Below are 25,504 nucleotides of genomic sequence, written 5' to 3' on the forward strand. Positions count from 1 at the left end.
ACATTTAAAAAGAATGTTCCTATCACAATCTACCCTCCAGATTTTAAAATAACAATTTCTAAAGGCTTTTTTTATACACTCAAACCTTAATCCCACCTGCAGAGAATATGCTCTGTAAACTGATCATAAAATCTAAGAGCCAAATTGCTCAAGTGCCACCCCCAAAGCAGTTGTCAGCAAGCAACATACAATAAAACTCACCCTCCTTACTTTAAGTTTGGTTTTCTCACTCTTCACATGTTGTTCGAGGGTACAGAAGTTCTTCCTCCACCCATTTTCACTCAGTTTAGGTCTCTATGCCTGCTCCCCAGAGGAATATGGTACAAGCTACTCCTGCTTCCCAAAGTGTGGAACAATGTGCTCTACTCTATCCCCTTTCCCCAATCCCATCCAAGTGTTCACAGTGTCTTTCAGTTCAAAGGGAAGGAAGGAATTTTCAGAAATCAATCTAGTGACATACCCCAGTAGCAAATCCCAGGTGCATATATATGGGGGAAAGTTAGAATTGGGAAATATGTTTCATCCTGTGCCCCAAGAAACTAATGCCTGGAGCTTGATGGGTGTTCATTGGTGAGGGGACAAAAGAATGTTCACTTCTGTGCTTCTTCACAATATGGCTGAGAAAAGGTAGAGGATTTGTACCATGCTGCTGGGAATTTCCCCCTGAAGAGGAAAGGGGACTGAATGAGGAAAAAGGAAAAAGGGGATAATTTCTTTTTGTCCCTCTCCCCTTTACCCACCCCCGCCCCCCAGATGCTACTATATTCAATAGGAACTCTAAGGAAACATGACCAAAAATTTAAAAGCCATAGAAAGTAAGACCACTAGAATTTTAGCTGGTAGTCAAAAGTCTAAAAGGTTAACTATTCAGCTCCTGCAGAGGGAAAAGCAGGAAGAAAAAAGTGGTTCTTGACTGAGTGGAGAATTCTATGTGATTGAATTTGCCGTTCCCCTTCTTGTCTGTTTTCAGAATCAGACTGCCCCCCTCCCTGACAAGCGGACTCAGCACCTAGTGGGAGTAAGAGAAGACAAGAGAGAAAAAAGGGAGACAGAGAAAAACATCAACAGCCATGTTGCCAAACTAACAACTAAATCTATGACATGAAAGAAGAAAATTAACAGGATAGAGAGGAATAAACAAAAGATTGTCTCAAAACAAAACAGGCCTCCTCCCCTTTGCAACTGACCAAGTAACACATAGCATTCACTATAAAGGAGGTTTTTCCATAGTAAATGTTAGAAAATAAACGTGAATTTTACATAACTGTAATTTCAGAGAGTGTTTTATTCCAAGAGTATCTTTAAAGTATGTTGGCATGGATTACTTTACAAATAGTTTTTAAAAAGCAGGTGAAATGAAGTTTAAAGTACCCCAAATTGTGAAAGAAATGAGACTTCAATAACATTCTAATTCTAATGGTTACAGTTAATTAAGAAGGTCCACAAATAGATCAAGCCCACCAAAAAGGAAAACTGTCCATATGTGGGTGGCCATATACTTCCTGGAAAGATGTTACCCCAACTCCACAAAGATGTGGCAACAATTCATGGACTTGATGGGACAACAGCTAACGGAAAGACTTTTCATCGAAGTCACAGTCAACACGGTTAGTAGAACTCCAGTCAGAAACCAGAATGAACGCCCCATCTCCAGTCATAAACAGAAGTTGGATTAAACTACTGGGATTACAAATCTGTGGTCCGAGATATGGAGACATTAAAGACAAATTACTACATCCTCTGTATTCAGGCGTCTGGGCTTTAAGTGGGAAGGGTGGGAGACATGTAAGATTTGCATCATGGACATTATTATTTTTTTTTTAAATCAAACCCAGGCAAGCAATGATTTGGCCTCCCATTCGCATGCAGCGGGCTGTCAAAGGAACGAGTGTCACACTCTCTAAAATTTACGCGTAAGGAGGCCAACCTGCAATGGAAAACGTCAGCGCCGCGGGATCCGCACCACAGCCTCCTCCCGCGACCACAGCGCAGGAATCCGGCCGCTGGGCGCGGGGGCCGCGCAGCCCGCCACACGCTCGAGGACCAGCCCGGCTCCTCCAACAAGCCTTCCCGGGGTCACCACACCCCCTCGCCGGCGGGGGGCACCGGCTCCTCCAGGCCCGCGGTCGCCGCCGCCGGCCCAACCACAGCTCCCCCGGTCACCCGCGCTCGGCACCCTCCACCGCTCCCAGCGCCCCCCGCCGCCTCAGCCCCCCGAGCCCCGGCGCCGCCCGCCCCGCCGCCCACCGCCTCAGCCTCGGGGGGCGCCCCGGCCTTCCCCAGCCCGGCTCCCGGGCGCGCACAGCCCGCTCCCCTCCCCGGGCCGAGACCCCGCGGCTCGGAAGGGTCGCTCGCCGAGCTCGCCCGCCGGGGAGAGGGCGGGCGCGCCCCCGCCTCACGCCCGACCCCGGGGGGGGGGCCGCGACGCCCCGCTCACCTGGCTCGGGCGGCGCCTCCCTCGCTCGCAGCCGGCGGAGAAGGGCGGCCGGGCGGGCTGCAAGGGGGAGAGGGAGCCGGGGGGGAGGGGGCCGGGATGCCGGGAGCCGCCTCCTTTCTCCGCCGTCGCCGCGGCTCCCGCAGCCAGGCCGGGCGCCCTCGCACGCTCGCCCACTTTCTCACAGCCCAGCGGACGCTCGGGCGCTCCCTCACCCCTGCTCCCACACACACTCACTCCTCATTCACACACACACTCACACACACACTCACTCACTCACTCACACCCGGCCGCCCCTCGCTCCCTCGCTCCCTCGCTCCCTCACTCGCCTGACGTGCGCGCGCGCGCGACCCCCCCCCCCTCTCTCCCCCTCTCTCTCCCTCTCTCTCCCTCACACACACACACACACACACACACACACACACACACACACAGCGCGCGCGCCGCCGCCGGAGCCCGCCTCGCGCGCCCCCAGACGAGGCGCCGCGCGCCGCCCGCCGCGTGCACAGGCCGCGCGCGCACCCCGGCCCCGCCCTCTCGGCGCGGCGGCGGCGGCGGCGGGCGGGGGGCGACGGACGGCGGGCGGGGGGCGACGGGCGGCGGCTGGCGGAGCGGGGAGCCGGGTCAGTCCGCCGAACTCGGCCGAGCGGATCTGACACCTGCGTTGGGACCCGCCCTCCCGGCGCCGCGGCCCCCTCGCGGCCCTCGCCGGCCAGTGGGCGGCGGAGAGGCGACGGGGGGCGCGCGGGGCGGGCCGAGGGGGCGCGAGAGCGCAGCGAGGACGCGCTTTCCCCACCCGCCCCCAAACCGTCCTCGGTGTGGAAGAGAAACGGGTGGGGGGCGAGTTTTGTTCCCCACTCGAAACCGCGAGGTCAATCCCTTCCGTTGTCCATCCTCCCGGCCCTCGCAGGCTCTCCTCAGGCCCCATTCATCCACGCTGTGAACCCCGACGCGAGCCCACCCCGCCTCGGCCGCCGGGGTGCTGCTGACCGCGGCCACCTAAGTCCTCGCTGCCCGCGGACCTTCCTTCCCAGAGGCCAAGATTTGGGGAGGAAGATCATTAATATCCATAAGGTCCTCACGCGTGTATGCAAGGAAGACAATGCCTCTGTATTCTGAGGCAACTGTTTAAATGGATGTACATCGTAAATTTAGGCAGATTGAAAGATTTAGGCAGAGTCGTGTGGTTTGGCCAACTCGGCCATTTAGAAACCAGGGGGAAGCTTGGGGCGAAAGAGCTTCTGAGCTTCATTTGAGTCTTTATGATGATAAGACAAGAGTATGTTCCAAGATTGCTGTGAGAATGAGATGAGATCCTGAGGAGCATTTTGTAAACACTAAAATTGTTTGAAACTACAATTACGGTTTGAAGGAAGAGAGTATGAATACTTTCAATTCATTAAATTCATATCGGCCAACTCATGAGTATGTTCGTTGCTACTCTGCTAACAAATTTTTCTAGATCGTGAAGAATAAAGCCAACGACAACAGATGGCCGTGCTACTTTACATGGGAGATCCAAATAACCTTAGTTGTTTATTACCAATTAAGATATCCGATGTGAGATACAGTTTGCCTTCTTGTCGGTTCCACCACCCTCACCTCAGGCAACAAAATCTTTTCAGCACTCTTTTCTTTTCCCAAACCTTTGGGCTGTTTTTTGTTTTTCTTGATTTCTCTCAGGGAACTGAGTTTTTAAAAATAAAGCATAACCTGGGGTGGTAATTCTGAAGTGGACAGTTCCACCCACCTCAAGTGCTCTGTATCTTCTTCACCTACTCTAAAAGTTAACTAAAAATACTTTAACTAAAAATGTTATAAAAACAAAAATAATGAACCATTTCATTGACTTGCTCTACAGAGTAAATGAGTTAATAGGTATTAATATAAAGCCCGGCACAAAGCAAGTGCTGGTATATTTACTATTATGATATGTTATGCCACTCAGAATAACCTAGGATACTGAATTATTTTTACAAAGGATACTTTTAGAGGAACAAATGTGCTAGAAGATATACTGTTTCAAGAAAGTGGGGAAATTTTACATAACTAAAATGTTGCTTCTACGTCTACTAAACAGTCTCCTGGAACATAAATAAGACAAGCATTTTGTGGTCAAGGAAAACAGATCAGAGATAGTAACACTACGAAAATCTGGGGAGAGATACATAGGGAAATGGACAATAGGGAAAAGATTCCATGGTTTGCCTAGGAAATGATCAGTATTACCTAGTTTAGCCTTCATTCCCACTGATAACCATGCACCTCTCAGAAAAAGCAGCTTGAATTGGCAAAACTATGGATAGGTTATTAATTCACCACTTGCCTTTATTTTCTTTTTTTTAAAGATTTATTTATTTATTAAAGATTTATTTATTTATGCATACAAGAACTGGGGTACAGGCCAGAGGTGCAGGAGTTGGGTGGGGTAGGGGGTGAGAGGATTCACCAGAGACAGAGTGGGGAGGGGAGCAGCGGGCGTGACAGGAGAGGTCTGCTGTGCCATGTGGGTCAGCTCCCTGGCCAGGGATCAAACTGGTGTGCAGCAGTGATTGAGGATAGCATCATAGTGCTGAGACTTTTAAGATTCTGTGCCACCAGGGAGAACTTGTCTTTCTCAAAAATGGCAGAGTCTTGGTGAATCCTCTCACCCCCCACACCTCTAGCCTGTACCCCAGTTCTTGTATGTATAAATAAATAAATCTTTTTTAAAAAGCATCAAATAAAAGGCAGTATCTTATTCAATGTAGTGTCACTATGTGCCAGACATGTCCTCTGAAATTCAAAAGGCATACAATAGCACTGCTTTTCAATTAAACTAGTCATAAAAAACCCCAAAACCATTTGAAAAAAAGCTAAGATTATCATTATATGAATAATGATCAAATTCATACTTCATATTTTTATATGAAGTAATAATGGAACAGAATTATTTTCAGCAAAAGCCACAAAGATTCAGCTTCTTAGATTCATTTATAATCTTTTTAAACATGGATGACATGTTTGGACAGGTATGATCCATATTTCCTTTGAGAAGCAATGTGCTCAGAAGTAGCCCTTATGGGTTTAAGTGTGTGCCACTCATTTTTAACCAATAAATTAATGTTTTTCAGAAGGCTCGGGGTCAGTCGAATCTCTTAGGAAGATTTATAGTAACTCAGCATCTCGAGAGTCACATGAATCTGATCGGAAATCCAGCTTGATTTACCAGTGACATGAGATTTTTGCTTAACTTCTGTAAGCTTCAGTTTTCTCATCAGCAAAATGAAGATTAACTAATCAAATTATAGGATTAATGAGACAACTCAAATCTAATGCACTACATCGATAAATACTGCCTATTCTTATACAAAACGGATATCAAAATAGTCAAATATCAAGCAGAAGTCATGCAGGCTTTAGATATGTGTTAATAGTACAAATATACATATTTATGGTACTCAGTTTCTAAGTGTGAAACCAAACTCACAGAAGAGCAATGTCTTCGAAAGAAAATTGAAGCGTACCCTTTGCTTGAACCAAGAACAAATTTTTGCTCTTATTCTGAGACACACTCTTTTTTTAATTGATTAAATCAGATTGTCTGGTGTTGGGGTCCAGGCATCAGTGTTTTTTTCTCCAAGGAATTCTAAAATGCAGCCAAGCTGAAGACCAAAGTTTAGACAACAGAATGTTAAGAATTAACAATATATTTTGCCATGTTGAAATTTTACCACTGTATGAATCAATTGTATGAGCATTTCATGATCAGTTGGATTTAGTGGTTAGAATATGATAGCTAGATTTGCAACAAGAGTCATTTTCAAAGTTCTTGCTAGATAATATAAAGGACTAGGGGGAAGCAGGTAAAAGGAATTGATAAAACACAATCTCTTCCCAAAAAGTTGCCCTAGTCCAATCAATCCCCGTCTGATTCTACTTTTGTACAACCATGTATATCTACATCGGCCAGAAAAACAAAATTCATTCATGAAACAAAAATAAATTCTAAATTGCATGTCAAGCAAAAAGTACCCCATAGACAGCATCCAGTGCAAATCTTTTCTTCCTGCATTTTAAGACAAGGGAATAAGCAAGGATTTGATCAAAACTCAAGGTCACGAAGTAGTAAGGAGGAGAATAAATTCAGAAATAAATTCAGGATTGTTAGCAGTACCTAAAATTCTTTGTGGAATCTCACGTGATTGCTGTAAAATTCATGTGACTAGAGAAAAGGTGGGTATCTTCCCTCCGAACCTACACTCGCAAATAAGGAACAGTAGCAGCAGCTGCAGTAAATCTAGCTCTCTCCACTGCTTCCTCTCCCGGAGCCAGCCGGCTAGAACCAGCCCGACAACAACAGTCTTCACAGAATAACTAAACACCGATCTAGCCTTTCTCCACCCATGTCCCTCCTCCTTTCTCTCCACTCCATTGCGGCATGTTAAACTAAAACTGAGCGCCCCTCTAACTATGCTAAGAAAATGCCAGTGCCAGACACAAAGGAGGATGGGGTGGAGAAAAAGAGAAGCGAGTGCGTACATTGGCTGAATCAGGAAAGGATGTAAGGGGTGGGGGGACTTAGAGGGCTGATGGAGGTCCTTCTCTCCTCGTTAATTGTGTCTGATTGTATTTTTTTTCTCTCTTACATAAGAATAACCTGGAATGCTTGTTTAAAATGCAGCTTCCTTGGCTCTCACCTCTGCTTTCTGAATTAGCCGGTGTACCTGCCTTTTTATTTTTTTGAGCCAAACTTAAAGCTTATGGAGTCAGCCATCAGTCTGCATTTTAATAAGCATACCAAGAGATTCTTAGACACATGAAACTAGTGGATGAGAGAGACTGAAATAACCACGTGTAAAATGTCCTTTATTTAAAGAACTCAACATTTATAAACTCATTTTATTTTCAAGCAAGCTTGCAAGGTTGAGCAAATACTTTTAGTTCCCTCCAACAACAGAAAATTGAGGCAATTAAATCTTTGGTGGCAATTTCTTGGGCTCCTGACTTCCCTGGCTGCTGGAGTATGCTAAAAGTGTATCACTCTGGGAAGAAGGAAACAAATAATGGTGGAAAGGCAGGGTGTGAGCTAAAGAATAGTGGAGGCACAGGGCCTCCCTGGAGGCGCAGGGGTTAAGTCTCAGAGCTATCAAGCTATCACCAGCCAACAAGTTTGATCCAGGCACCTGGGGACATGGTGCAGCAGATCTCCTCTGTCTTGCCTACTGCCCCCCTCAGCAGTGTATTTCAGTAAATCTACCCGTTCTGCTCCCCACTGTCTCTGGTTAGTGATCTCACACCCCTACTCCCCATCTCTGGCCTGGACCCCAGTTCTTGTATGCATAAGTAAATAAAATAAGCTTGCTTCTTAGTCCTGGACTGGTTGAAACAGATGTGGGTGAGAGACCAGTGGAGAGGTGTAGGACAAGGAAAAATGACAGGCTTTTCTGCCCTCCCGCCATCAGGATAGATGATAGATCCTTGCGGTCCTGAATGCATGCCTGATGGCGGACACTTGGAGTAGGGTGTGGGCATATGTAGATGGGATTCACCTGGGCTAAGACTGGGCTTTTAAGGGCGGCGTCACAGGGACGCCAGCAGCAGCAAAAGCCGAAGAGAAGCCGAGATCACTGGAGAGCCCAGATAGAGTGAGGATTTGCTGGGGGCTGGGAAGACTGCCAGCCTCCTGGCCCCCCAGCACCCCTGCCTGCTGTGAACCTGGTAAATCCCAATAAAAGACCTGCAAAAAACCACTGAGGACTCTGACTCCTCCTTTACCCGGTCTGCATGGGATCAGAAAACCTGCACTGGTCCATTCCTGACCCTACAAGAGGTTAACAATGGCAGCTTTTATCTTGATTTTGGTTTTGCTCTTTTCCTCCCATACTTGTCTGACTATTTCTGACCCTTTTCTAATGGTCCCTGCCAGAAGGTGCTTTAGACTTGTGGCAGGCTTTCCAGCCTTGCTTTGGGTCAACCCTGTTTGGCTAGACATTTACTCAAGAGGGGATGAGTAACTTTGGGTGCTAGATTTGGAAACTGAAAGGTCGATGCAGGGGCCAGGAATGAGGAAGCCCACATAGAAAAAGACAAGATGACCCTGACACCAGGACCACTGATACCATCAAACCTAAACCTAAAGCCTAAGCAAACCTAAACATCAAAACTAAACTGAAGCTATAGACAGGAGAAAACAACTTGGCTCCACCCAAACCTGTTCTCCTACCACCCTACCAACCCAGTTTTCCTGCCTGACCTGTCCGCACCCTATAAAAGGGACATCTCTCCTCACAACGGGCGTGGCTTCACGGACCCCACCTTGGATCCGTGCGGTCCGCTAGGAGCGCAATAAATTTTCCCTTCCTTTGAGAAATTTAGCCTGGCTCACCTTTTCCTTACCACTCCAAACCTTTCAGAAACTATATTCTTTGACTGGTCTGTATTGCACACTAATTGTATTAAAATGTTCCTTTTCATTAAAGGCCTTATATATTTTGTGTTGATGCAGAAAAACATATTTAGAACCATCTGGCAGAACCTATTTAGAGCAGGCAGATTTGGGGGTTTAGGGGTGCCACTCTCACTGAGCTGTAACAAAATCTTTATTAAAAAAAAAAAATAGTGGAGGCAGGGGCCTCCCTGGTGGCGCAAGGGGTTAAGCATGGCACTATGAAGCAATTCACAGCCTCTGCAGCACGAGTTCTATCCCCCACCGGCCAGGGAGCAACACACCTGGCACAGTAGACCTCTCCTGTCTCTCCCGCTGCTCCCCTCACAGTTTATTTCAGTCAGTCTGCCTGTTCTGTTCCCCACTCTGTCTGTGGTGGGTTCTCTCACCGCCCCCCCCCCCCACATCTCTGGCCTGTACCCCAGCTCTTGTATGCATAAATAAAAATAAATCTTTTTTAAAAAAATAATGGAGGCACACTGTAAAAAGGGAAAAATCAATAGGACACACCCCTTCCCACCCTCACGACTGAACTGGTAGACATTTCAAACCACACATGAGTCATGTGGGTCTGTCACATATCTGAGTCATGAGCAGTGCCCAAAATACTTAACACACGTTTACAAATTGAGTGAATGAATGTGTGGGATACAGCTCCCCTAAGGGTCAAATAGGCATTGACCAATGTGTACAGTGTCTTTTTCTAAAAACTATCACCTTGGTACATGGAACTTTAGTTAATCAATGTCCTTTACTTAAAGAATGCAAATTCTTTTGAAAGTAATGAAGACCCTGGAGGGTGAGGAGGAGCTCTGCTGCTTCCCTCAGTCTTTTATCCTTCCCTAAATGGGGAAGAAGAATCACTGTTCTTTTTATTTTTGTTTAAGATTTATTTATTTATGCACACAAGAGATGGGGTACAGGCCAGTGATGGGGAGGGGATGTGTGTGTGTGAGAGAGAAGATTCACCAGAGACAGAGTGGGGGGGCAGAACAGGCAGATTGAAATACACTGCTGAGGGAAACAGCGGGCAAGTCAGGAGAGGTCTGCTGCACCATATGGGTCACCTCCTTGGCGGGGAATTCAACTCGTGCTGCAGTGGTTGCGGATAGCTTCATAGTACTGCATCTTAACCCCTTGCACCACCAGGGAGCACCCCACTGTTGTTTAATAAATAACATAGAAAAATGTGGTTTGGGGAGATATCATCCAGGTGGAGGTTTATCAGTGACCAGTAAAGCTCATCTTTTTATGCTGAAAGTGAAGATGAAGTCATACTCTCCTTGTCATGTGCAGCCTCCCCCTCCTTAGTCCTTGGTGCCCCACCCCATGACTCTTAGCCAGAGACTTAAACCCCTTTCTCACTGACCAAAATGAGCTTCCCCTTGCACAATGCACAACTATTAAATGCACAATTACTAAATTGACTTTTCTTTGCTGACACCTCTCATGCTGGTGGTTACATGTTCAGTGGGAGAAAACCCAGAGGAGTAGATTTTCCCCTATACTCTGACAAATGAATGAATGAATTCTGGGAGCATATTCATGCCCTGTCAACTCCATGATTGTCCTGGTTAAGTTTGCTGTCTGTTGCATTTTTAAAAAGTTATGTTAGGGGGAAAGGATGTCCTGCGCTAATCCCATACAGGCTTTGTGGACTCCACCCCCACTCCAGACCAAAGCCATCAGGACATTGGGAAAGACAAATCCCGTCACCACCAAAGGGAAGGTGGCTGGGACCTGAGGGTGGAGTTAAGCAGCCAGGTTGGGTATAAAAACCAAACACGTGGGCCGTGGGGCTCTCGCTCTGTGGCTCGCCTCCTGGCTTCACGGCTCCTGGCTCGCGGCCAGCTCTCAGAGTGCCATTTGGGATTCCAGATCGGTGGATCGGGTAGGACGCATTTAAAACTTTGTCTCCCATTTTTCTCCCTGAGCTGTACATTTCCTCATTTGCCCTTCCCTTGTAAATAAACCTTTTATTAACCTTTCGTGTGTGCCTGCAGTAAAGCATTAGTAAGTCCTTTTAAGCATGCGGGTGAGGACTCACAGTCAGGCACCCCGTTTTGTATCGGGGCTGCCCTATAACAGTTAGACTAGAAAACCTTGTTCATTAGTCTTAGTTCATATAATTATTCTCAGTGCAAAGAATCAGAGAGATTTGTATCTATTCTGTCCTATTTTTTCCCCTTAAATAAGAGCTTTGTAAGAGCTTCTGGAAGATTTTCAGAAGGACTTAGAGAATATTGAGATTGATGAACTAATCCCTCACAACAAACCATATTTCTCCTTCTTCCCAGTGCAAACCACAGTGCATCAAAGCAATAGGGAATCAGATACAATGCCAAAACCAAAATAAAACCCAAACAAATTTTGTGTGCTCATCCAGTAGACCCAAAATGGAGGCACTTGTGCTATGCACACCGCGTCTTAATAACTGTGGGGTTTTTTGCGTCTCTTACCCTACCCCCATTCTACCCCCCCTAGCAATTTCAGCCTCTTCCAAGAATACAGTCCTAACTGACCACTATGGAATTTTCTGGTCAGCACCAATGAGGTAATCATTTCATTTCCCAAAGGAAAATGATATCATCAGTCACAAGACTTTTTCCCATTCCCCACAGGTAGGTTACCTAGCTTCTGTCCAAAATTCTACCTTCCCTGTTACTTTGTTTTATTTTTCAAAAGTTTTTTGCTCTCTTGTTTTTCAAGCACATCTCAATCATTGCACTAGATTGGCTTTTTTTGGTAAATCTTCCTGACTTTTCCTATTTCCTACTTTTCTTATATCAGTTGCAACTGAATCCCCAAATGTCCTGACTTTTCCTATTTCCTCCTTTTCTTATATCAGTTGCACCTGAATCCCCAAATTAATCCTTTCCTTGATTTTTCTTGTTTTTCTCACTGCTTTTCAATCTGAGTTTCATCCTAACAGTGTGGGTCTGCTAGACTTAAGTGGCCTGTTCAGCCACCATTATGGTTACCTGCAGTTCTGCATCCTTATACAAAGGTCAGAACTGCCCAGTCAATCAGTCATATGAGGCAAACCTTACAAGGTGACTTTCAAATCAATCAAGAGCAGAAAGCTTGATCACTCTGGGAAGGATATGCATCACAAGGTATGAACCGGAATGCCCAGGGAGCTGATGACAGATGCATAAACCTACTCCCAACTCATACATCATGAGGTAAGACTGGGAAGGCCCAGGGGGCCGAAGACCAATATATGACAAGGGACCCCAGAAGCTGACCAGTGGAATGCCTTATTGATAAGATTAGGACCATGGCTGGGGGTCTAGGATCCAGTTTCGATGACAACACTTGGTCATCAAGCTGATCACATGGTCAGCAGACTCATGTCCCCCCCCAAGCCCCAGATGACATTCCTGAGTTTCACCCATCCTTTCTCCTTGTCCTCCTAACACAGGTAGCTGATGCTGTATGATTATTCTATCAATAAAAACGGCCAGAATCTTGCTCTCGAGCAGCATCCTGCATTATGTAGCCTGCTCCACGACTCCCTTATCTTTGTCAGTGTAGTGTTGCCCGGCGCAACATAACAGGATGAAATAAAGTCAGAGAATATGGTAAAGTGAAAAGGAAATTTTGAAAACCTGAACTATGGAGAGTGAGACAGTGGAATCACTAGGCAAACCCATAACACAGAACTTCCCGTTATTTTCACTTATGTGCCAGAACTTTTCTGTATGACTTGGGGCAGACTACTAAAGTCCAGATAAAAGATCCATAATTCTACATAGTAGATAAATGGCAAATGAAGGCTTAGGCATGAGGAAATTACTATAGTATCATTTGGAACATATATAGAAAACAGTCCCCAGTCTAGTAATAAAATTAACATATCTTAGGAAAGTGGAATATTCTCATAACTTTCACATATATAAATAGCTAAAGGTCTCTTATTTTTGCAACTAAGCATAATGAGTCAGAGACACTGAGCAAATTGTCTGAAATCACACAGCTGGTAAAGCCATGATTTGAAAACAAGCAGCAAAATACACACTCTTAACCATTTATAATTCCTCCACAAAGTATATTACATTGATTTTGTCTACAGTTTCCCTCCATTCTTGGTAAAGTTTTATTGAAATATTACTGCCTGCTGCTTATATCTTCAATATCATATACAATCTTTAAATACATAATATACATTAGAATTTATCACAAAGGAAAGAGTTCATTAATCATGCGTACAACCAAAAATTCCTAAATGTATTCTTCTTCAAATACACAGATTCCATTTTTAAAAAATATGTATTTATTTATGCATACAAGAGCTGGGGTACAGGCCAGAGATGGGGGGGCGGGGTGAGAGGATTCAGCAGAGACAGAGTGGGGAGAAGAACAGGGTGGATCTACTGAAATACACTGCTGAGGGGAGCAGCAGGCGAGACAGGAGAAGTCTGCTGTGCCATGTGGGTCACCTCCCTGGCCAGATATCATGCTGCAGTGGCAGGGGATAGCTTCATAGTGCTGTATCTTAACCCCTCGTACCACTAGGGGGGCCCCAGATTCCATTTTAATTAAAAAACTAAAAATCAGAGAAATTTAAAATGAATTTACTAAAGTCATTGAAACTTTTTTAAAAAAAAGATTGATTTATTTATGCATACAAGAACTGGGGTGTAGACCAGAAGGTAGGGGGGGGAGGTGAGTGGATTCACCAGAGACAGTGGGGAGCAGAATAGGCAGATCTACTGAAATACACTGCTGAGGGGAGCAGTGGGTGGGACAGGAGAGGTCTGCTGCGCCATGTGGGTGACCTCCCTGCCCAGGGATTGAACTCGTGCTGCAGTGGCTGCAGTTAGCTTCATAGTGCTGACACTTAACCCCTTGAGCCACCAGTGAGGCCCCATCATTGAAACTATTATTACACATATACTTTCTCTCAAAGATCAGATACTAAATATGAAACTATTATCTTAGCAGAGACAGAAATGTTTGAGTTTTCAAAAGGGACACACTGACATGTTGAGGTGCAAAGAGTTGAGTTTAGCAGAAAAATCAAGTCTAGTGGAGAAACCAGGATTGAGTACCTAACAGGCAAAAATAGGTCAGTGTCCCTGGCAGTCACAGCTGGTGGAGAGTGATGTCACCCGGGAAATCGAGGAGGGTGTGGGGGAGGTGGAATTTAAGGTGGGGAAGCAGAGAGACCCTTTGAGGGGGAGATCTGTGGGGCGGGAGAGGAGGAATTTACAGAGAAGCTTAAGTCAGCCTTTTACAGGCTGATTGTAGAAACAGCTGAAGCACCACTTCCTCCCCCCTCTCAGCTTCTCCCAGGCCTCTTTCCCTACCTCCGATCACCATCAGACCCCCTCTGCTGGAGACAAAGACTCCAGAGAAAGGAATGAGGAGAAAGACAAGCCTGAAAAAGAATTTCGATCAGGGAGACCGTGATCAGGAAATTAGTGAAAATGAACATTTTCATTAAATCTTGGAAAACATGATGGAGAAGAGGAAAGAACAAAGGAGAGATGCAGATGAACAAAATAGTAGGAGGAAAAGATGGCTGAATGAAACAAAAGACAGATTGACACATGCAGCTAAAGTCATAATGGAAATATAATTCTTGTAATTGTGAATTGCTTAGGTTTAGAAAATGAAGCAAAATGAAGAACTGAGAAAAACATCGTAATCATTGTAATTTGAAATTGTCCAAAAAAATAGTGTTTTGGCAACAAGCAAAACTGGGATGCTTTCAACTAAGACTTCTCTCCCCAGCTCACGTCTACGTTCAAAGTTATGCTGTCTCAGCGTTTACTTATCTCGATCTAGAAATTGTCCTGGCTAAGTTAAATGTCACATTTTAGTAGAGATGGTCCCTGTTCAATTGTTAATGATAATAAGAGTAATAATAATCATCTTTGGAATATGGAAAGAGTTCATTTGAACACTCTTGCTTTTGAAAGACGTCATGCAGTTCACATATTTTGATCAACGACATTCTCTAATCCTGTTCAATTAATTTCGGATCAGCGCTAAATCTCTCTGCTGTGTCCTGTGGCTGTCCTGTGTACCAAACAGTAGCAACAAACCTTTTTCTCATCTAAGCGTGAATGCTGCTTTTAGGGTGATTGTTATCTCCTCCCTGGTCTAACCAAAATGCACCTATAATGTGCATGGTGAGATACACCATGCCAATAGAGAAATAGAGAAAAATCAGGAAACATCTCACCAGAAGGACGGGTATACAATGCCTACAATTGGAAGAAACCTGTATTTCTTTTCTCAAACTTCCCAAGAAAGGATTTCTATTATTTCTATCATTTATCTCCTGTTTTCTCATCTTCCCCCTTTCTCCAAATCATTCTCTTTATTGTAAGTTTCTCTATTTCCATCTCATGTTGCCCCCACATCTGATTTTGTTGTGTCTTGACTTAGTCACCCAGACTTCCACTAAACTTTCAGAGTTGGAATCAGAATAGTGCATTAGGCAAAAAATCAGGCGCACAAATCACACAACCACAAACAAGCACTCTCACTGCAGAATCCTTTCAACAACGCATTCCAGTTTCTGGCAGTCAGCAGTTCACGGAGACCTGAGCTCTGAAATAAGCAATCCGCGCATTCACATGCATGCTGCATGCACATGGCCTCTGCGGTCGGCTCACAAAGACACCATATCTGCAGAAAGGGTTTGCAAGCAGCATATACCGGCTGTGTATTCTCCACCCCTTCCATAAGCTCTTCCTGACTGGCTCCTTCTCCTAGTCACCTCCTCCCTCATGCTGCCTAGCAATACCTCCCCTCCTCTTCCTGCGGTTCTCAGACTCTAACTGCAGTGCCATCCATCACCCTCCCAACAGGTCTTCAGGAAAGCAATTGTTTCAAGAAGCTCACTTTTCCCCTGACTATGAACTTGCTGTAGCAAAAGATTGTCAAAATAGAATTTCCTTCTGGAACACAAAATAGAATTTCCTTCTACAATACTGTAGGCTGGTTCCTAGTCCCCTAACTTGTTTCTATGGATTTTAATTTGGACATAGAAGGGCTTGGGGAGACTTGTGAAGAGGAAGGAAGGAAAAATGGAGGGAGAGAAGGAGAGTGGGGAAAAGGAAGGAGAAAGGAAAGAAGAGAGCAGGTAGGAAGGAAAGTAGAAAGATAAAAGGGAGGGAGGGAAGAGAGAAAGTCGTGCAAGAAATTTGAATGAGGACAACTTGGACAAAAGTAGAGATACAGACTGAAAAAGGAAAGGGGATTGCACAGGAGGAGAGAGGAAGTGGAACAAGAGGTATGAGGTATAATCATAAATCAATTTTTTATTTCCCAATAAGTTACTCAGGTGATCCCAGAAGAACACAGACAATTCTTAGAAAAGGTTAATAGGAGAAATAGCGATGAAAAGAATAATCTCCTACTGGTATATTGTTTGTCATGAAATTTCCTAAGAAAACAGCCATCTTCGGGGCCTCCCTGGTGGCACAAGGGGTTAAGACGCAACCTATGAAGCTGTCAACAGCCACTGCAGCACAAGTTCAATCCCTGGCCAGGGAGCTACCCACATGGGGCAGAAGACCTCTCCTGTCTCACCCGCTGGCCTCACCCGCTGCTCCCCTCAGCAGTGTACTTCAGTCAATCTGCTTCTGTTCCCCACTCTGTCTCTGGTGAATCCTCTCACTCCCGACACCTCTGGCCTGTACCTGAGTTCTTGTATGCATAAATAAATAAATCTTTAAAAAAAAAAAAAAAAAAAAGAAAACAGCCATCTTCAATATCTGCCACAATGGAGATTTACACTGTATTTGGAAACTTAGATGTTTTGAAAGTATTTTTTGATGCTTGGAGAGAAAATACTCTAAAATTAGGGCCTCCCTAGTGGCACAAGGGGTTAAGACACAACCTATGAAGCTGTCCGTAACCATTGCAGCCTGTGTTCAGTCCCCAGTCGGCCAGGGAGCTACCCACATGGCACAGCAGACCTCTCCTGTCTCGCCCACTGCTCCCCTCAGCAGTGTATTTCAGTCAGTCTGCCTGTTCTGCTCCCCACTCTGTCTCTGGTGAATCCTCTCGCCCCCACCCCCACACCACCTCTGGCCTGTACCTCAGCTCTCGTATGCATCAATAAATAAATCTTTATAAAAAAAAAAAGTACTCTAAAGTTAAAACAGCAACTATTGTGGTCTTGGAGGCCTGATTATACTAAAAATTAATCTGCTGGGGCCTCCCTGGGGTGGTCCAGGGGTTAAAGTCTCAGCGTTATCAATCTATCACCAGCCACTACCACATGGGTTACATCCCTGGCCAGGTAGCTAACATACATGGAACAGCAGCCCTCTCCTATCTCACCCGCTGCTCCCTGCAAGAGTGTAGTTTAGAGGATCTGCCTGGTCTGTTCCCCACTCAGTCTCTGGTGAATCCTCTCACCAACCACCCCACCTCTGACCTATACCCCAGTTCCTGTATGCATAAATAAACAAAAATAAATTTTTTTTAAAAATATCTGTTGGTGGGGCATCCCTGGTGGTGCAGGTGGTTGAGCACAGCGCTGTGAAGCTGTCCGCAGCCTCTGCAGTGCGGGTTCAATCCTTGCCAGCTGCGGAGCTACCCACATGGTGCGGCAGACCTCTCCTGACTCGCCCACTGCTCCCCTCAGCAGTGTATTTCAGTCAGTCTGCCTGTTCTGTTCCCCACTGTCTTTGGTGAATCCTCTCACCCTCCTGCACATTGGCCTATACCCCAGTTCTTATATGCATGAGTAAATAAACCTTTAAAAAAATAAATAAAAAATATCTGTTGGTTATCTAAAATTCATGTTTACTTGGCCATCCTGTATTTTATCCAGCAATAATATCCTCAGGGGGTTGTGATACATACCCCAGTTTGAGAAATACTGGAATGCAACAAGAAAATTTGCACTTAGTAAGACCACATGGAGGAAGTTGCAAAGAACACATTCTTGGCACCAACCACAGACATGCCAAGTGAAATCCCAAAGAGTGCTCATAGATCTTCAGTTTGATATACATTGGCGTCACTCAAGTTTGGAAACTGCTGATTTTGCCACAGTTCTTCTCAGAGCCTCCCTAAGTCTTCCTAAAATTTGTGAAATTAATCCAGGTGGCTTTATTGCCCTGGTGGCCTAAGTGAGCAAACCAAAATCTAAGTGTGCAAATGTCTCAAGGTTAAGAAACCAGTCACAGGGCCTCTCTGGTGGTTCAACGGGTTAAGTCTCAGCACTATGAAGCAAGCCACAGCCACTGCAGCACTGAGTTTGATCCCTGGCCAGGGAGCTAACCCACATGGGACAGCAGACCTCTCCTGACTAGCCTGCTGTTCCCCTCAGCAGTGTTTTTCTGTCACTCTGCTTGTTTTGCTCTTCACTTTATCTCTGGTGAATCTTCTTACCCCCAGCACCTCTGGCCTACACCCCAGTTCTTCTACACAAAAATAAAAAAAAAATAAAGATGCCAAATAAGCATAAGAAAAATGTCATTAAAAAAATGTAAGTGAAGAATAATGAGTTATTATTACCTGCCTATTAGAATGGTTAAACTTCAGAATACTGACAACATGAAATGATAGCAAGGATGTGGAGCAACAGGAACTCTCACTGCTGTTGAGAATGCAAAATAGTATTTTGGTAGACAATTTGGTGGCTTCTTACAAAATCAGACATATTCTTATCATATGATCCAGCAAACATGCTCTTTGATATTGAAGCAAAGGAATTGAAAAGCTACACAGACACTTACAGCAGCTTTATTTGTAATTTCCTGAAATTGGGTTTGAGACAACCAAGTATATATGCTGATGTTATCACAGGCAAGGTTATCCTGAGACCACCATGGAGAAAGTCGGGTAACTAGCCATGGTGGGCAGGCGTTCCTGGGCATGCCTTGTGATACCAGCTATTGTCCGTAGGTAATCAAGCAGGAATGCTCTGCTGTGATTTGCAGATAACAGAGAGGTCACAGTTACCCATGAGTGGCCAGCTCATAGGAACCCACAGGAAGCAAGAAAGATTTCCTTCAATGGATGAATAGAGTTAAACTGTTTTTCATCCAGACAGTAGAATATTGTTTGGCACTTAAAAGAAATGAGCTATCAAACTATGAAAAGACATGTTGGAAACTTGAGAGCATATTGTCAATTGAAAGCAGCCAGTCTGAAAAGGTTACACATATTGGATGATTCCAACCAACACATATTATGGGAAAAGTTAAAACAGTGAGACGTAAAAAGGTGAGTTCTCTGGGCTTTTGGGGTTTGGGTGAGAATGAATAAGCAGAGTATGGAATATTTTTAGGGCAGTGAAACTGTTCTGTGTGATACTATTATGGTAGACACATGTCATTATACATTTGTCAAAGCCCATAGAAAGGACAGCACCAGGAATGAGCCCTAGTGTAAGTTCTAAGCTTTGGTTGATAATGATGTGCCAATGTAGGGTCATCAACTGTAATAAATATACCTCTCCAGTACAGAATGTTGATACTGTGGGCATGGGGAAGATATGGGATAGAGGGTATATGGGAATTCCCTGGACTTCCCACTCATTTTGCTCTGACTCTAAAACTGTTCCAGAATGAAAATCTATTTGAAATTAAAAACAAAAACAAATAAACTAACAAACAAAAAAAACAGGCAGCAGGTTTCAGATGCTTCTAGAGCCATGCTAAAACTACTTGGAGTAGAATTACCTAGTTTGGTGGTGATTGTGCTTGTTGAGCCTGTCAGCCATCTAGAAGATGCTAAGTTTCCATTTGCTTATGATGTTTAGAATCTCTTCCTTTTCTCCCCCACTGAATTTTCTTGATGCCCTGAATACAGGAACTATGATTCATGTTTTTTAATTACCTGTGTTTGGAGGAAATGCCTGGCATCAAGAGGCAACCAGAATACAAATGAAGTACAGTTCTATGACATCAGGAACCTTCCATGCAGTGAGCAAAAACTATTGATACTTTCACAGTCATTTGCCCTAGCGGATGAGGTGTAGGAGAAACGCACCAAACTGCAAAGGTTGGCGGAGGAAGTAACTTGTTGCCCTCTTGTGTCCAGTTTTAGGAAATACAACCTCTTCCTCAGCAACACCAGCTTTCTGAGGTGTGGATCCTGTGCTGGGTTTTGGGCATTCAACAGTGAATGCCCCAGATGGCATGGGAAAACAATCTAGGGGAGCTGTAAACTAAAATATAGTATAGACCTTGGAAGACAAGCTAATATATGGTAAGTAAAGACGTAGGAGTGGATGTGATTTATGAGTGAGAAAGCATAGTAAAAGGAGAAGGGAGAGAAAGAAACTTGAAAATATGCTCTCAAGTTTCTCAAGCATTTAAAAGTAAACAGAAGCAGGGCCTCCCCAGTGGCACAGTGGTTGAGCACTGGGTTGCAAAGCTGCCCGCAGCCTCTGCAGCGCTGGTTCAATCCCCAGCTGCTCCCCGGCCACCGGAAGAGGGTCCCACATGGCGCGCAGACCTCTCCTGCCGCCCGCTGCTCCCCTCAGCAGTGTACTTCGGTCCTTCTGCCTGCTCTGCTCCCCGCTCTGGCTCTGGTGAATTCTCTCACCCTCCCGCGCCTCTGACTGTACCCAGTGCTTGTATAAATAAATAAATAAATCTTAAAAAAAAAAAAAAAAGTAAACAGAGGCAGGCCTCCCTGGTGGTGCAAGGGGTTAAGCACTGCACTGTGAAGCAATCTGCAGCCTCTGCAGCAAGAGTTCCATCCCTGGCCAGCCAGGGAGAAACACAGGTGGCAAGGCAGACCTCTCCTGACTCTCCCATTGCCTCCCTCAGCAATGTATTTCAGTCAGTCTGCCTGTTCTGTTCCCCACTCTCTCTCTCTGGTGGATCCTCTCACCACCCCGCATCTCTGGCCTGTACCTCAACTCTTGTATGTATATATAATAAATCTTTTTTAAAAAAATTAAAAATAAACAGAAGTGCCTCCCTGGTGGGCTAGGGCTTAACTGTCAGTGCTAACACAGCCATAGCCTGAGTTCCATCCCCGGCCAGGGAGCTGACCCACATATGACACAGGTGACCTCTCCTGTCTCGCCTGCTGCTCCCCTCTGCAGTGTATTTTGGTCAATCTGCCTGTTCTTGCTCCCTGCTCAGTGTTTTGTGAATCCACTTACCCCCGCACCTCTGGCCTACACCCCAGTTCTTGTATGCATAAATAAATAAAAATAAATCTTTTTAAAAAGGTAAACAGATGATAAAGAATTATAAAAGCACAGTGTGTGTAGAGCTAAGAGGAAATTGAGGATGTAATGATGTAGATGCCGAGAGAAGGGAATGTTTCAAAACAGGAGGGACTGGTTAACCATGTTTAATGCTGCGGAAAAACAAGAAAATGAGACTGAAATTTATCTAGTGTTGAGCATCAATGAAGTCCTTTGTGACAGCTTCTCTTAAAATTGTTAAGAAAGATACTGCTCTGCTCCCCGCTCTGGCTCTGGTGAATTCTCTCACCCTCCCGCACTTCTGACTGTACCCAGTGCTTGTATAAATAAATAAGTAAGTAAATAAATAAATAAATAAAAATAAATCTTAAAAAAAAAAAAAAGAAAGATACTGGATTTCAGGGGAAAAGGTGGTGAGAATAAACTTGCCAAAATCTTTAAGATAGTATAACATCAATGATTATTGGATTCCTCCTTTAGGTTTTCTTGTCCAGGCAAAATAACTTAAGTTCCCTTTTTCTGTCTGACAAAATTCTCTTCTGTGTTCCCTCATTTGCTATTCTACTTTTCAAGTAAGTGGTTGTACAAAATTATAGTGGTTTGATGTATAATGTATATTAAAGAGTAATTTTGTGGTTTTCACGTTTTCTCTCACACACCCCCCCACCCCGTTCTTTTCTCTCTTCCACACACTTAGCTTTTAGCAGTGCCTAGTATATGACAAACCCTCCACACACATTAGCTATTTTATTAACTAGTGTGTATTTATAGCGAACACATATAGCTGTCTTTCATACTAATAGACGTGCCAATATTAATTACATCGTCACATAATGTTATAAGAAAATGCCGTATTTATATAAGACAAAATAATTATATATGATGTAATATAGCTACAGTTATCTATTTAGCAGCTTAAAACATTTATTTTCCCAGGGTTGCTGTTTGTTGGGAATATGCTCACAGCTTAGGGGCACAGTCTTCTTAAGGCCCAACTGAGGGACAAGCCAATTCTAAGTTCATTCACATTGCTTTGGGCAGGCCCTGGGCTGCTGCCAGTTGGCTATAAATATCTGTTGTTGCCATATGAGCTACAGGGTATAGGTGGGAGTGTAGGGTACAGGGGGTGAGCTATAGGATAGCTCACTGCTGCTTTCATGGGGGACAATTTTGCACACTGCCTGGCACATATAACCTAGAAAAACCTAAACATGAACATATATGATATAAATGTACAAAATTCAATAATTACATTAGCTATCACTGCATATTCATAAAGATATATGCATTGAAATTTCCTGGGTTGTTCCATACTTGCAAATTCTAAGCTTGGTTTTCTGATGGGTAGAATGGGGAGATGGAGACTTCCTATCTATAAATGAATTTCTAGTGTTTGTCTTGTTTTGTTTTGTCTGTAGTCAGTTTTATTTAAAAGGCTTTTGTGGTGGGTTTAATTTCAAAATCCTTAAAAGAATCCTGAAATGAGACCAAGCTCTGGGCCTTTGCATGGCAGAGAGAGCTGTGCAAGACCACTAGTGCCATCGGGACCTTTGCCCAAAAGCAGTGATAAGATGGAGGACCCATTGTTGGGGATGTAAGTTCCACATGTTACATGTACTCAGTTGACAGCCTTGCTGCTAAGTCTTTTGCTTCTAGAATTTCCTTGCCTATTTCCTTTTGCCCTATTCCCTTCACATACTTCAAGGAATACATTGATTGGTTGTTCCATTGCTGTGCTCCACTGATGCACTCAAAAAGTTTATTTTTCTAGAACTTCATCTTCCTGCTTTTGACTCACTTCTAAAATGCTTATATCTATAAATGGGAAGGTCCAGTTTTGAGTCCACATCTCAACTCCATTCAATTGACCACACTGAATTGTTTTGCACTAATTAATATGTCAGCCAGAAAAAAGCAAGATTGTCTCTGCAGTCAAGAATTCTCCATCTGGGCCTCCCTGGTGGCGCAAGGGGTTAAGATACAGCCCTATGAAGCTATCCACAGCCACTACAGCACGAGTTCGATCCCTGGCCAGGGAGCTACCCACATGATGTAGCAGACCTCTCCTGTCTCCCCCGCTGCTCCCCTCAGCAGTGTGTTTCAGTCACTCTGCCTGTTCTGTTCCCTGCTTTGTCTCTGGTGAATCCTCTCACCCCCCACGCCTCTGGCCTGTGCCTCAGTAATTGTATGTATAAATGAATAAATCTTTTTTAAAAACTAAAATAAAATAAATAAAAATTAAAAAAGAAGTAGCTCAGAGGAGGGAACAATAAATTCTTCAGAAGCAGAAGGGACTAGGAAAGGTTTCTGGGAAGAGAAAGCATGTAAGCTGAGGTCTGAGGTACTCAGCAGCATTTGCATCCTGGACATAGGAGTTGGGAAGAAGCTATTTCGGAAAGGAAGAAAAGAGGCAAAGCATAGAGGCAGGAACACCAGCAGGTGTGGGCTGCTCAAGAGGAGGCTGTTTCCCCTCCTCCGAGTCTTCTGAGGAGGTATGTCCACTGGTTCCCAAGTCCTGCGCTGATTCCATGTTTTAAGTTTGGCTGTGACTAATTTATTGCCTCATTCCTACACACACACACACACACACACACACACACACACACACACCCCAGATTCCCTCCTTTCCCTTTCTCCCCACCTCATATAACCCTCCTCCCTTCCCTTCCTTCCTTTTATGGAAATCTTTTTGGTGTTTAGGCCCTGGATTTAATTTAGTTGGATTGGACTGTAAGAATAATGTTTCTGTACATTTGCCCAGAGGCCTTCAGCTAATGGGCGTATTCTTTACAGGCCAATAAACAGATGAATAAAGCCAGCCTGTGTCTTGAGTCTCTGCCTTCCTTCTCTTTCTTTGCTCTGTACCCATCTTCCAGTGGCTGAAACATTTCTTGAAAACGAACATTTTCCTGGGTAGCTTAAACATCAGAGGGTTGAAGTCACATCTGCACCTGTCAGTCAGTTCAAATTCTCCGAGGCAGGGGGGCTTCCCAGGGACTCACGGGGAGAGCCAGGCTACGTGGACTGAGCTCTGGGCGTTCACCCCAGCCAGTGAGAACCTCACATCAGTGGATGGCAGCTGCTTGCTGCACTTCTCTCCCTTTGGAGCTGACTTTGACCTGATGTCATTAAATAAACTGATATGGTTCTGGCTGACCACATCACCCTAATGAAAATAAATCTGGATCTCTCTAAAACCAAGATCCATGCCTGAGCTCCGGAAAAAGAAAAAAAAAAAGACAACTCAGGAGAGAGGGGACATCAGGACAGCCTGTGAATGAGAAATTCACCAAACTGTATTCCTCAGGGTCTCCTCAGCCCAACATGTGTACGTGGTGCTTTGTGCTCTTCGCGAGGTCCTGCCTTGCTTACTCTCCTTTCCTTCTGAGTCCTGATCCCCACCTGCCTTCCCCAGAACATTCTGTTCTTATTTCACTACCCTAACCTCAGGCTCCCTCTCCGACCCCAAGAGAGTGCCCCCACCACCACCACCAGGGGAGAATTTCCACACCGCAGACTCCAAGGGTTGAGGTCATGATTGGCCTAAGTTCAGTGTCTCCATCTGTCTGAGCTTCACAGAAAACATGGTTGCTGGTCTCCCCTCTCTATTCTGTGTTTTGCCTTAGCTCCATTTAGCATCTGCTTTTTTCTTTCTCCCCAACCCCCACCTCCTGGCCTTTTCTTTCCCTGACTCTCCCTTAGACTAGACTCACATCTGTTTTCCAGCCTCTGTGCTTTCACTGTGGAACAGATGGGAAAAGAGTAAGTTCTGGGGCAGGCAGATTAGGAAGATCTGGGTCTTGGACTCAGATTTGTTGTGGGGATAGTCCAGAATCCATGTATCTCAGAGGTGAGGTGCTTATGGCGCTCTCAGAGGAAGCAGAGGTGCCATTGTTTATGTTAGACTTTAACCATCACTTTCCCTTTTTCCCAAGTAGACAGCAAGCTGGATTCCTCGTGGCCTATCTCTCTCCCTTCCTCCCTCCTTCTGCCTGCCTGCCTTCCCTCCTTCCTCCAGCCATTTACTCTTTTCTTTCTTCTATCTGCTATTTCTGCCTCTAAGTAGGGAGATACAAGGAGACTTAAGGAGCTAATAGATAACTTTATACTTTCATGTTTTCAGCACACATAAAGTCAACCAGTTCTCAGATTTGAGTTTCTCCACTTCAAGTTGATTCCTTCCAAAGTGAAGATATTTTAATGGGCTGCCCACTGGAGTTTCTATGAGTAAGAGCACAATGTCTTTAAAACTCCTGGATCAATGATAGTACTATCCACATATTACAAGATACCAGGAAAAGAACTGGTGGAAAATGAGGCAACTGGAATGAACCTGGCTCCACTTGTCTTTGGACTTCTGATGGCATTTTGTCCTTAGGAATCCAGAAACCAAGATTCTTAGCAGAAGCTTAAACAAAGCCAAAAGACAGAAATGTCTGGCATCTCCTCTCACAGAGCTCCTCTGCATTTCAGAAGGATCCAGAGGTTCAGTATTCCTCAA

General features: G+C 44.7%; 2 protein-coding genes across 6 annotated transcripts in view; one reads left to right on the forward strand and one right to left on the reverse strand.

Annotated features, from left to right (window-relative positions):
* The window catches only part of RIMKLB (ribosomal modification protein rimK like family member B), a 101,347-nt gene that overhangs the window by 35,094 nt on the left and 40,749 nt on the right, over positions 1-25,504 (reverse strand). For 4 of the 5 annotated variants that reach the window (XR_008552273.1, XR_008552272.1, XR_008552274.1 and 1 more), the window contains exon 1: positions 2,438-2,527. The exons of the other annotated variant lie outside the window; for it this stretch is intronic. The gene's annotated coding sequence lies outside the window, so the exon portion shown is untranslated. Of the gene's footprint in view, positions 1-2,437; positions 2,528-25,504 lie in introns of those variants that run through there. 5 annotated transcript variants of the gene reach the window in all.
* On the forward strand, positions 614-14,276 carry LOC119247035 (basic proline-rich protein-like). Its single transcript, XM_037513260.1, has 3 exons — positions 614-627; positions 1,919-2,584; positions 14,150-14,276. Exons 1-3 carry the CDS (start codon positions 614-616, stop codon positions 14,274-14,276), a joined length of 807 nt encoding a protein of 268 aa, XP_037369157.1.

The sequence above is a fragment of the Talpa occidentalis genome, unplaced genomic scaffold, assembly GCF_014898055.3.
Source record: "Talpa occidentalis isolate TD23 unplaced genomic scaffold, MPIMG_talOcc4v2.1 talOcc4.16, whole genome shotgun sequence".
NCBI classification, from domain to species: Eukaryota; Metazoa; Chordata; class Mammalia; order Eulipotyphla; family Talpidae; genus Talpa; species Talpa occidentalis.